This window comes from Meles meles, chromosome 18 (assembly GCF_922984935.1).
Source record: "Meles meles chromosome 18, mMelMel3.1 paternal haplotype, whole genome shotgun sequence".
NCBI classification, from domain to species: domain Eukaryota; kingdom Metazoa; phylum Chordata; class Mammalia; order Carnivora; family Mustelidae; genus Meles; species Meles meles.
This window is the reverse complement of record NC_060083.1, coordinates 28,441,545-28,454,237: the sequence shown is the minus strand read 5'-3', so window position 1 is coordinate 28,454,237 and position 12,693 is coordinate 28,441,545. Positions and strand designations below refer to the sequence as shown.

Sequence of the window (12,693 nt, the reverse complement as noted above, 5' to 3'; positions counted from 1 at the left end):
TTACATGGCTTAAGATAATAGAAATTGACTTGGACACTACACTTGCAAATGCTTCTGAATCCTAGAACTTGGGTAGCTCCAAATTTATTCTTAATTTGAAATTTTATTCCTTACTAATTAGTTCTGAAATCAATCATTAATCATTTTGAAGTTTATGAAAATATGCTTTCTTGCTGTAATCTTATAACTAATCCTCTGATGTATAATTGGAAAATTTTGCTCTTTTATTTTCTGTCAGGAATTATCCTTTGCTTGCTGATAGTAAAGAACTTGCTAGACTGTGTTTAAAAATTGATCATGGTTGGGTTTTGTTCTGTCATAACATACTTTTCATCTTTCTCATTAATGTATTAGGGCTGTTTACTAGACTCTTTTATTACTTTTGAAGTGATGGATATACAAACTGTGACACAGTTAACAATGACTTAAATGTAGCCTTGTTGACAGATAAGGCTACAGGGTCTTTGTTTCTTACATGATTTTTCAGCCTATTTTAGGTGAGTAAATTTTTTGCGGGGGGAAGCTCTTAAAAAGCGGATGATACCAATACTTTTCTCTGCTTTGTTTAGTAGTTGAAGACTCAAAGGCATTTAATAAGAGGAAAAAAACTAAGTCTCCATTGGATGGGTGGAAAATTACCTGGCATGTATAATTTTACCCTCAGTGGATTATATCGATACACTAAGTTCATTTTTGTTTTGGGTTGCTCAGTTAACTATAACCTACTATAGCTAGAGAGGACCATTTTAAGCTACAGTTCTTGCCTGGGTTTTTGGCTGAGTAGTTAACCAAGGTTTAGTTGATTGTTTTAGCAACCTATTTTTGACTTCCATCATCTCTTGTCATGTCATCCCCCTTCTCTTTAGAAGTAGCAGGTGGTTAATTAAACTTGATATATTCTTTCTTCACTTTTCTCTGTTTCCCCTCATTGTCATTCTTTTTGTTTCTTAAGCCCTCTTGGAATTCAAGATCATGTCTGCTGTCATCTTATTTTGCAGGCAGGCCATACGGTTTTCCTGCCTCCTACCTTTTCAGCAGGGAAATTTATTTTTTGGCATGGGAAGGTTCTCGGTTTCACTTTAAACTCTGTTTTGCCATTGTAGAGTCTGTACCTGTTTGGAATCTTAAGTAAAAGTTTCTTGTGTAATTGTACTACTGTGCCAGGTAATTGGGGCACTTAATTACTGAGAGTGATGGGATTAATTCAAAGACAGTTTATTTTAAGAAAGTGGGTCAGGTTGTTAAATAACAAAAATTCAACCAAGTAAATTTTAAAGATCTAATTGGCTTTATTAATTGATTTATGGATCTGGCAACATCCTTTCTAGCAAGTAGAGGAGTACTCCCAAGAACTACAGAAAGAAAAGCAGGGGTTAAAGATAGAGGAGTGGAAAAAAGGAAACTTTTCACAAAGATTCCATTGTTTTGCGGCGCCTGGGTGGCTCAGTAGGTTAAGCCTCTGCCTTTGGCTCAGGTCATGATCCCAGAGTCCTGGGATCAAGCCCCACATGGGGATCTCTGCTCAGCAGGGAGCTTGCTTCCCCCTTTCTCTCTGCCTGCCTCTCTGCCTACTTGTGATCTCTCTCTCTGTCAAATAAATAAAATCTTAAAAAAAAAAAAAAGATTCCATTGTTTTAGGCAAGGTCTTGCTCTAAAAGGGAATAATAGGGGTCTATCAAATTTCCTAGTACTGACCTGGAAATTCCCGTGTTGACTGGTTAAAGGTTACATTTCTAGTGGTTTGAAACTGTAGTTAGGTTAGGTATTAAGTCTTGGTTTATACACTTACAACTTTAATGTAAGTGATCCCATTTGGAGCCATTCTTTTTAATGAATCCAGTTTTGTGTGGAATTCTTTTTAATGAATTCAGTTATCTGTGGAATTCAGATCCAGTCCCATATGATCTTCCCCATTCTTAAGTTGAATATTGATTTTGCAGTTGAGTGTGACCCTGCTGAGGGCAGCCAAGGTACCAGTGTCTATTGTTGATACTTGCTACTCCTCTTGGGATCTAAATACTGCCTGTTACTTGGGCCTCTGGTTTTGTTGCTCTTCCTTTCAAAGTTAAGGCTTTGAATTTACTTAAACACAGTTGGTCTCCTGTCTGCGTTTTAAAGCTTCTTAATTTATAAAATTATTAAACCTGTAATTCTCATTTCTCATCATTATTTCCTAAAACAATCATTGCTGAATGGGGTGCCTTTTTTTTTTTTTACATCTACCTTTTTCCGTATTATGATTACTATGACCATAGGCAATGTACCTTCTCCGAATGCACCATTAAAGCGGGTCTTAGCCTATACAGGCTGTTTTAGTCGAATGCAGACCATCAAGGAAATTCATGAATATCTGTCTCAAAGGCTACGCATCAAAGAGGAAGATATGCGCCTGTGGCTCTACAACAGTGAGGTAAGTCATTCCCAGTTGTAAGGTGACTTGTACACATAACTGACAAGATCCAAACAGTATAGAAGTATATACTGAAAATTCTTCACTCTCATCCTCTTACCCTTGTCTTCCATCCTCCTCTGGCGTAGTGTTATTAATTACTTATATAGTCTTCCTAACATCGCAGTGTTTTCAGATTATACTCTGAAATTGGATCATAAGTAGTTTTAACCAGTTCTGTATTCCACTGTTCCCTCTTTTTATCTTCCTGTGATCACCATTGAGAGGCAGTATAGTATAATAGTTAAGAGCACAATTCTAATAGCCACACTGCCAGGAATTAAATCCTGGCCCTGTCACTTGTTTAATTGTATAACCCAGAGCAAGTCACTTAACTGTCTCAATTTTCTCATGAAAATTGAATGCATTCCAACATAATAGTATCTCCCTTAGAATTAATAATATACCTTAGAATTAATAATAATATCCCTTAGAATTAATAACAACATAGTATCTTCCTTAACATTCCAGCATAATAGTAACTCCCTTAGAACTAAATAACTTAATTTTGTGAGCACAAAAACATGTAATTCTGCTGTAGAATTTTGATTTTGTATTTTTGGTTCCGGTATGTTTCATCTTGATCATAAGTATGTTTACTGAATTTCATACTGGGTACTAAAGAAAATTTCTTTAGTGCAAGTGCTTCAGAAAATCTAAATCTCAGTAAATTTTGGTTTGGTGTGTGTTGAATCTTCTCATCTCCCCAAAATTCTGTTATAATTTTTGTTTTGGAGATAGAGTGTTTGTTTGTGACGTAGGCATTATTTTTCTCTCATTTTGCCACCTAAATTGTAAATATTTCTGAACAACTATAATATGCCAGATATCTGTCACATGAGTTATGGAACTACACGGACATGTTTAAATTTTTAATTATTGTTCATTTTTACTTCCTTTTCTGTTTTAAGTTTAGTAATCAAATTAACAAAAACATTTCTTCCTCCATGCACAGAATTACCTTACACTTCTGGATGATGAAGATCATAGATTGGAATATTTGAAAATCCAAGATGAGCAGCATCTAGTAATTGAAGGTATAAGATGGAAGCATGCATCTATATTAGATTTTACGGGAAGAATTTAAAGATTTAGTTACTAATAATCTACTTTATAATTTTTTTACTATAACTTGATCATTATATTCTTTATAGTAAGAAAAACCATTAAGCTCTTATGTAATCCTACACACTACATAAATTGCTTTAAAAGAAAAATAATATCTGCATTCGTTGGTTGGCAAGGAATATTAGAAAGATTAGGTAGAAACAAGTGAATTCGGTTATAAGTTTACAAAATTTCAAGCTACCTTTTGAATTTGAGTAAGAAAACTAACTCTCTGGCATAGTGAGTGGCAGAGGCTTTCATTAGTCATCCACACCGGTCACTCACCAACAGAGCTTACTTGTATACTCACACATAGATCTACACACTGGCATGGGCATGTCAGTGAAAACTTAAAATGTATCTTTTCCCTTCAAGATTTTCGGAAACATTGTAGGATGCCTTTGTATTAAAAGAAATTACTCTGACAGTTGTCATAATTTAAGAAGGAATTGTGATAATTCTTATGCATTAAGTTTAAGAGCTTTAATTACTTCTATAGATGTTTGAGTATAATTTTAATTCAGGTAGGCAATTGAGGGAATAGTTTACCAGTGCATTCGAATCAAGTGACTATAAAGTCCCCAGTATAGTTAGAATGGTTTCAGAATCAATTACTAAAATTAACTCAATTTTTTTCAGTTTCTGATTTAGAAATAAAAACCTTTCTTAAAAAAAAAAAAAAAGACAGAAGCAATTGATTTGAATGGGTAAGAAATTAACATATTCCTCTCTCTGTCTTTCCAGTTCGCAACAAAGATATGAGTTGGCCTGAGGAAATGTCCTTTATAGCAAACAGTAGTAAAATAGATAGACACAAGGGTAAGTCTCTGGTTAATTATTTCTAAAGAAATTATCTTAAAATTACTAAACTATTGAAGTGTTAATAACTTTGGCTTTCTAGTTCAAAAGTGATTAGGACCCCTTTTTCTTTTTCCTGGAGCATCACATTTTTTTTCTAACCTTGGCAATTATATAATTTATATATTTTTTTAAAGACATGATACTGGGAGAGAATTGTTTGAGTTGTAAAAATCTATCATAGCAGTTAAAGAGAATCATAGCTAATTTTAGATCACAATGAGCTTAGATTACCATAATCGCCACTGATACTCTGAAAAACCTCTACTTCAGCATTCCAAGACCAGATAAAGAAGTATTAGCTCCATTTAGCTGATTAAAAAAATTATAAAAATCATTGCATCAAATACAAGTAACTGTTTGGTCTGCCTGTGACATCTTTCTATAGTTAGGCTTCCTTCTCATATTGTTTGTTCTAGTTCCCACAGAAAAAGGAGCCACCGGTCTGAGTAACCTGGGAAACACTTGCTTCATGAACTCAAGCATCCAGTGTGTTAGTAACACACAGCCACTGACACAGTATTTTATCTCAGGGAGACATCTTTATGAACTCAACAGGTAATATTTCTTGGTTCATTGCCCTCTTTTATGACTTTGATATGAACCCACTATCTCTTAAATCTCCTCTTCTAAACCCTGGGGGAGAAAAGTCTTATTTGCCCTATTTAGTATAAGGGGCAAGGGATACTTCTCTCGTTTTAAAAAGAAATTTATGAGAAAATAGATGCTAGACATTTCTGTCCCCTTGTGATTGTGATTTATGAGAACGTTTGGCAATAAATTTTCCTCTCAAACTTCTAGGACAAATCCTATTGGTATGAAGGGCCATATGGCTAAATGCTATGGGGATTTAGTACAGGAACTTTGGAGTGGAACTCAGAAGAATGTTGCCCCATTAAAGCTTCGGGTAAGCAGATTAAAATAATACTGAAGTATTAAGTCCTAAGCAGTTGTTTAAGTAACTGATTTTTTTCTACATGCTTTTTATGTTTAGCTTTTTAGTTTTAGTTTAACTAATGTGTTTTAGATCTTTCATGAGACTAAACTAGGTGTCAGATGCTTTTACTTGTTCAGATATATGCAAAATACTGCTGTAGATGTAGTGTTAGGAAATGATCAAAGTCATAGTGTAAATTTGGGTTGTCATTCAGTTTACTGATTTATCAACTATCTTGTATACATAGGAAATCTTCCTTTGTTAGTCCTTTACTGTTAGTAGTATTCTAACTGCAAGATATACCTCTGAGCCTAATAAATGATACTCAGTACACCTTTTAATATTGCTAAGATAATTCTATCTATAGAATTTTTTAAAAGATTTTATTCATTTATTTATTTATTTGACAGAGAGGAAGAGAGAGCCAGAGAGCACAAGCAGGGGGAGTGGCAAGCAGAGGGAGAAGGAAAAGCAGGCTCCCTGGGCTCAATCCCAAGACCCTGGGATCATGACTTGAGCCAAAGGCAGACAATCAACTGAGCCATCCAGGCCACCCCATATATAGAATTTTAAAAAGCAGCAGGAGAGACGCCTGGGTGGCTCAGTGGATTAAGCATCCAACTCTTGATCTCAGCTCAGGTCTTGACCTCAGGGTGATGGAGTTTAAGTCCCACATTGGGCTCCACACTGGGCATAGAGCCAAATTGAAAAATAAATTAATTAAAAATAGGAACCAGAAAGAATGTAATTACTGAAATCCATGGATATAAATTTTATATTTTACAATGATTTTTTAGGATTATTTTTTATCTTTATTTAAAAACAATACAAAAACTTTTTAGATTAAAAATTAATAATCATTATAGCTAAAAATTTGACTTCTTAACCACTTCCAAGCATTACTCTAATTACTTTATGTGTATTAACTCAGTTAATCTTCTGAATAGTCCTAAAATGTAAAGCAATACTATTATCCTCATTTTATGGCTTAGGAAACTAAGGCTCAGGGCAGTTAAATAGCTTGCCGGAGATTATAAACTAGTAGAATCCTCACAGTTAAACAGGCTATTCTGCCTCCAATAATAAAAGTTAGGATACAAGACCAGAAAAGTTAACTGTTAAAGAAAACACTTTTTCCAATGAGAGCAAATGCTATTTTAATATTTCTGTCCTACCTGTCTTAAATAATATCTGTGTTCCTAAAGAACTGTTTGCTTATATGATACTGAACTAGAACACAGTATTGGCCAAAATACCTTTTTTTCCTTGTCATTTAAGATTAAGACTAGAAAGATTTCATGGTTATTCAAAACATATTTGCTGAAATCAAGGCAGACTAAATATTATTTACCTTCTCATAATGCCACTGAATGAATTATGGGGCATGTTCATTCCAAATTTTACGTGGTAGCAAATAATGAGTTTGATTCCTGTTATATTTATAGTGGACCATAGCAAAATATGCTCCCAGGTTTAATGGGTTCCAGCAGCAAGATTCCCAAGAACTTCTGGCTTTTCTCTTGGATGGTCTTCATGAAGATCTCAACCGAGTCCATGAGAAGCCATATGTGGAATTGAAGGACAGCGATGGCCGACCAGACTGGGAAGTAGCTGCAGAGGTTTGTCGGTTTTGAATTTCTAATGTAAGCAATAGATCAGATGTTCTGGCCACAAACGTGTGTCACACAACTTAAATGCTAATTAAACTATTAACATTTAATTTAATTAAACTATTCTGTGATTAGAATTTTACTGTGGAAGTGAAGGAATTTATATTTCTCTGTTTAATTCTTATTCAGTAACACCAAAACAAAGCATCTTTAATGCAAGTTTTAGAATGTTACCTTTTTACATTGTAAACTTTTGGGAAAAAATGTAGGAATAATCATTCAGTAGAACTTGGGAGTCCCCTTAATTGCTAAAATAATGTGTACAGTCACCAATAGGCATGTTTTATCTACCTTTTAATGGACAGAGAACTTTAATACTCACCGTTGTCACCATGGTAAGAACAAAAAAAATAGGATTTCCCATCTGTATTTAATATGTAGGTTGAACAAAAAGAATCAAAGTCCATTCAAGAACTGGTTTTCTGTACTATCTCAGTAGATGGTACATTTTAAATTATATATTTGTACTATAAATTTACAGGCAGAAAGCTTCCATTTTTTTTAATTTAATTTTTTTTCAGTGTTCCAAAATTCATTGTTTATGCACCATACCCAGTGCTCCATGCAATACGAATGAAGACTAAGGATTATTTTTTTTTTTATTGGAGTACAGTTGATATACAATGTTACATTAGCTTCAGAGGATTATATTCTTGACATTTAAACCTAATAGATTTAGCTAGTTCATTTGAATTTGTGTAGAAATAATTATCTTTTGAATTTTAGAAAAAAAAAGTTTTCTAATTTTTTTCCTTGCTAGGCCTGGGACAACCATCTGAGAAGGAATAGATCAATTGTTGTAGATTTGTTCCATGGGCAGCTGAGGTCCCAAGTCAGATGCAAGACATGTGGGCATATAAGTGTCCGATTTGACCCTTTCAATTTTTTGTCTTTGCCACTACCAATGGACAGTTATATGCACTTAGAAATAACAGGTAGGTCACAAAGTTCTGAAAAATTACTTAACTTGAATGTCTTTTACCTTATTCAGGTAACCTGAGTTTGTAAGTATAGTCATTTCTTTTTAATGCATTCCCATAAAAATTGGCCATCATGTTATAATCTAGCAATCTAATTGTAAGAATAATTTGCGGTTTGAAAGACCTGGAATAGGGGTCCAAGCCTTGTACTCATCGATTCCTCTATTAGTTTCAAACATGCCAGAAACTCTTTAAAATCTTGCAAGGCCATTCACATTTCTATAGCAGATGAACATCAAAAAATAATGATTGCACTCAACATCATCCCTAAGTACCATCTGTTGTAATTTACATATAAAATAAAAATTCTAGACTGAGGGGCACCTGGGTGGCTTGTTAGTTAAGCGTCTGCTTTTAGCTCAGGTCATGATCCCAGGGTCCTGGGATTGAGCCCCACACTGGGCTTACTGCTAAGCAGAGGGTCTGCTTCTGTCTTTCCCTCTGTTCTTCCCCCTGCTCATGTTCTGTCTGTCTGTCTCTCTCTCTCAAATAAATAATAAATAAAATCTTTTTTTAAAAAATTCTAGACTGAAATGTTTGCTATTTCCAAGTCTCACACACAAACATAGGAAAGCTTTCAGTGAAACCTGTATTTTACTGATAAAAGATGTTTTTCCTTTACTAGTTATTAAGCTGGATGGTACTACCCCTGTACGATATGGACTACGACTGAATATGGATGAAAAGTACACAGGTTTAAAAAAACAGCTGAGCGATCTCTGTGGGCTTAAATCAGAACAGATCCTCCTGGCAGAAGTACATGGTTCCAACATAAAGGTAATATTAACTATTCTTTCTAAGAAAACCTTGATTCCATCCTTCAATGATCATAGTTTTCTCGGGGCACCTGGATGGCTCAGTCAGTTGAGTGGCTAACTCTTGACTTTAGCTTAGGTCATGATTTCAGGGTCTTGGGATCAAGCTCCGTGGCCATCTCCTTGCTCAGCAGGGAGTCTGTTCCCTCTTCCTCTGCTTTTCTCCCTGCTCTCACACTCTCTCAGATAAATAAAATCTTTTAAATAAATAAAAAAAAAATCACAATTTTGTCAATTGATGACTGAAGGAGATACTAAAACGCAACAGAGACTGAACAAAAAAATTTCTCAAGCTTCCCGTTCCAGAAATTTAAAAAAGGGTTATCTACCAGCATAAAGAAGTAATAATGATAGTGGCATTTTTAAAAGAGAGAAACATGTAAGTTCAGCGCTATCTGTATGGAGTAATCTAGCTATGTTACTGCAGTATAGAATTACCCTAGTGACTACTGCTGCTACACTTTATGGTCCTTCTATATTACCATGCTCACTAGAATTCTTCCTAGGTTAAAATTATATACATAGTTATAAATGTGTTCTTTTATTATTTCTTTATTAATGTATACACCTGGCCTTTCAATACACTAAGTTAGAGAGCAAAGGCAAATGACATAAATCAGTTCTTTTATATTATATATAATGTGTGTGTGTGTATATATATATATAGCCTACATATATAATATATATATTGTCTAAAACTAATATACACCATATGTTAACAAACTAGAATTTATTTTTTTTAAAGATTTATTTATTTATTTGACAGATAGAGATCACAAGTAGGCAGAGAGGCAGGCAGAGAGAGGTGGGGTGAAGCAGGCTCCCCACTGAGCAGAGAGACCGATGCGGGGCTCAACCCCAGGACCCTGGGATCATGACCTGAGCCGAAGGCAGAGGCTTTAACCCACTGAGCCACCCAGGTGCCCCAACAAACTAGAATTTAAATAAAACCTTGAAACGGGGGCGCCTGGGTGGCTCAGTGGGTTAAAGCCTCTGCCTTCGGCTCAGGTCATGATCCCAGGGTCCTGGGGTTGAGCCCCGCATCGGGCTCTCTGCTCAGCGGGGAGCCTGCTTCCCCCTCTCTCTCTGCCTGCCTCTCTACCTACTTGTGATCACTCAGTCAAATAAAATCTTTCAAGAAAAAAAAAAAAACTCGAAACAAAAAAAATAAATAAATACAGGTGGGTGGGGATGGAGTAACTGGGTATCGAGCATTAGGAGGACATGTGATATAATGCACAGTGGATGAGTAACTGAACTCTGCATCTGAAACTAATGCTACACTGTATGCTAACTAATTGAATGTATTTATTTGCTTTTTTATTGCAAGATTTTATTCATGATTTAAGAAGAGGAAGCTAGAGAGGGCACAAGGGGGGTTGAAGGGCAGAGGGAGAAGCAGGCAGAGAGAGAAGCAGACTCCCTGCTGAGCAGGGAGCCCAATGTAGGACATGATCCTGGGACTCCATGGTCATGACCTGAGTGAAAGGCAGACAGTTCACTGACTGAGCCACCCAGGCGCCCAGCTAACTGAATTAAATAAAATAAGCTTAAAACATTTTTCAATAAAATAATAAGTATGTTGCCTACCCTGAATTGAGCTCCTACCATTGGTATTATTAACATTTATCTTTGGGCTTTCTTAACGAACTCACCTAATTAATGTTTTTCTCATGTGTAAGGCAAAGGTAAGAGCTCTCTGAGTTTGGGGTTTAGATGCTTGAAATGAAGGACAAATCTTAAGGAGCCAGCTATGCAAAACATACTTTTTTCCTATGGAAAGAGATAATGGTTTTGTCAGTAAGGTTAGTTTTCAGCCAGTTTATCAAGATTTCATCTTTTAGTTGTTTGAGAAGAATTACTGTCTTTTTGTTTTTTTTATTGGTGAAAGCATCTAAAACATTAGCTTGTATGTATCAGAAAGAATGATTTTCCATTTTATCTGAAAAATTTCCCCTTCTTATCTTACCTTTTTTTTTCTGTAGAATTTCGCTCAGGACAACCAAAAAGTACGGCTCTCAGTGAGTGGGTTTTTGTGTGCATTTGAAATCCCCATTCCTGGATCTCCAATTTCAGCTTCTAGTCCAATACAGACAGGTAAGATAGAACTAGAGCTCCCTCTTGTGATCTTAGCTTTAGATATTGGCCTAAGAGCTTATATTATTTGTTCGAGCTAAAGATATTTGAGCAAAAGAACTTTGGAGCCTGATGGAAACCTTGGTGATCATTTGGCTCAAATTCTTCATTTTTTAGAAGAAGAGGCTAAAATTCAGGCAATACAAGTGACAGGTAGATGATTAACTAAATCTTCCACTGGAATTCAGATTTCTTAATTCTTTTTATCTGACACTAACATGGCAATAGATGGTGTAAGAGATACATACTATCAGAAAATAAAACAATAAACTCAACTAAAGAATCTGTTTTAGGGTTGGGATGGGAAATAAAAACAAAAAAAGAATTATTGTTTATTTAATATTGCATGTGATTTGATATGGTTATCTTAGTCTTTTTGACCATGTAGTATTGTTTGTCTGTCCTATAACCTTTTCCATCCAATAGAATATCCACTAGTCACATGGATTGTTGAGCACTATTGAGACTGAAACAAATGCATTTTTAATTTAATTTAAATTTAAGAAGTATTTTCCATCATCATTTGTAACAAATATATCCCTTTGGCTGCGAAGGTGTTGCTAATGGGGAAGACTTTGCATTTGTGGGAACAAAGGGCATATGGGAAATCTGTGTACCTTCCTCTTTAGTTTGCTATATACATAAAGTGGCTCTATAAAATAAAGTATTTTTTTAAAAGATTACAAAAAAGGCAACATCTAGCTAGAGACTACTGTATTCAACTAAACATTTTTAAGAGAATGGAGAAATGAATTTGTAGAGGAAGAAGAAGATAAGAGAGAACTATTTGCATGCAACAATGTGGTGCTGATAGAGGTTCTTTGAAAAATTTACTTAAACTTTTCAGAAAACTTTCCAGCAGTTACTCTTGGTTTGTTATTTAGTCTTAAATGTGAGTTATAGAAGTAGAATCTGAAATTAAAATCTTCTAATCTAGAATTATTATTTGAATTATGATTTCTCCCTGACCTTTGCTAAAAGAGACTCTACTATGGTGGTCTGGGTCCCCGCATTAATTGAGAAAAGAGCAAAGGTGAAGGCACCACAAGCTTATGATGCTGTACTTATCTTTGAATTTGTAGATTTCTCCTCTTCCCCATCTACAAATGGAATGTTCACTCTGACCACCAATGGGGACTTGCCCCGACCAATATTCATGCCCAATGGAATGCCAAACACTGTTGTGCCATGTGGAACTGAGAAGAACTTCACAAATGGAATGGTGAATGGTCATATGCCATCTCTTCCTGACAATTCCTTTACAGGCTACATCATTGCAGTCCATCGAAAAATGGTTAGTTTAATGTTAGGCAAGTTATTGCTGGTCTTGCCTGCCAGTGTCATTTGTGAAACATAGCCACTTTCTGTCTTTGGAGCATCTTCATTGTGTTCACTTTCAATGTATTATGATGATATTGTATGTGATCAGAGCCGGGATTTGGTATCACACATGCTGACCCATATATGAAATTACATTCCTCACTCATATTAAACAACAACAGGATAGCTGGTACATCAGAATACTACTTTCTTTTAACAGTTTCTGTCTCCTATGTTACATACACATGTACACCTTCTCTGCCATGTAAATGTGGATACCTTTGGAGATTAGTTGGTTGGTTGGTTGGAGAGAAACAAGAATGTTCTTGGGTAAAACAAGTTGTTTCCTAGGACTGCTGTAAGAAATTAGCACAAATTTGGTGATTAAAACAACAGAAATGTATTCTGTCATACATATTTC

The 12,693-nt window shown here is 35.2% G+C and overlaps 1 protein-coding gene across 3 annotated transcripts in view; it reads left to right on the top strand.

Moving 5' to 3' along the window:
- The window catches only part of USP32 (ubiquitin specific peptidase 32), a 221,590-nt gene that overhangs the window by 185,339 nt on the left and 23,558 nt on the right, over positions 1-12,693 (top strand). For all 3 annotated transcript variants that reach the window (XM_045984380.1, XM_045984379.1, XM_045984378.1), the window contains 10 exons: positions 2,256-2,410; positions 3,405-3,486; positions 4,301-4,375; positions 4,834-4,972; positions 5,216-5,321; positions 6,797-6,970; positions 7,782-7,956; positions 8,627-8,778; positions 10,802-10,913; positions 12,035-12,246. In XM_045984380.1, the coding sequence (XP_045840336.1) occupies positions 2,256-2,410; positions 3,405-3,486; positions 4,301-4,375; positions 4,834-4,972; positions 5,216-5,321; positions 6,797-6,970; positions 7,782-7,956; positions 8,627-8,778; positions 10,802-10,913; positions 12,035-12,246 (1,382 nt within the window). The remainder of the gene's footprint in view (positions 1-2,255; positions 2,411-3,404; positions 3,487-4,300; positions 4,376-4,833; positions 4,973-5,215; positions 5,322-6,796; positions 6,971-7,781; positions 7,957-8,626; positions 8,779-10,801; positions 10,914-12,034; positions 12,247-12,693) is intronic.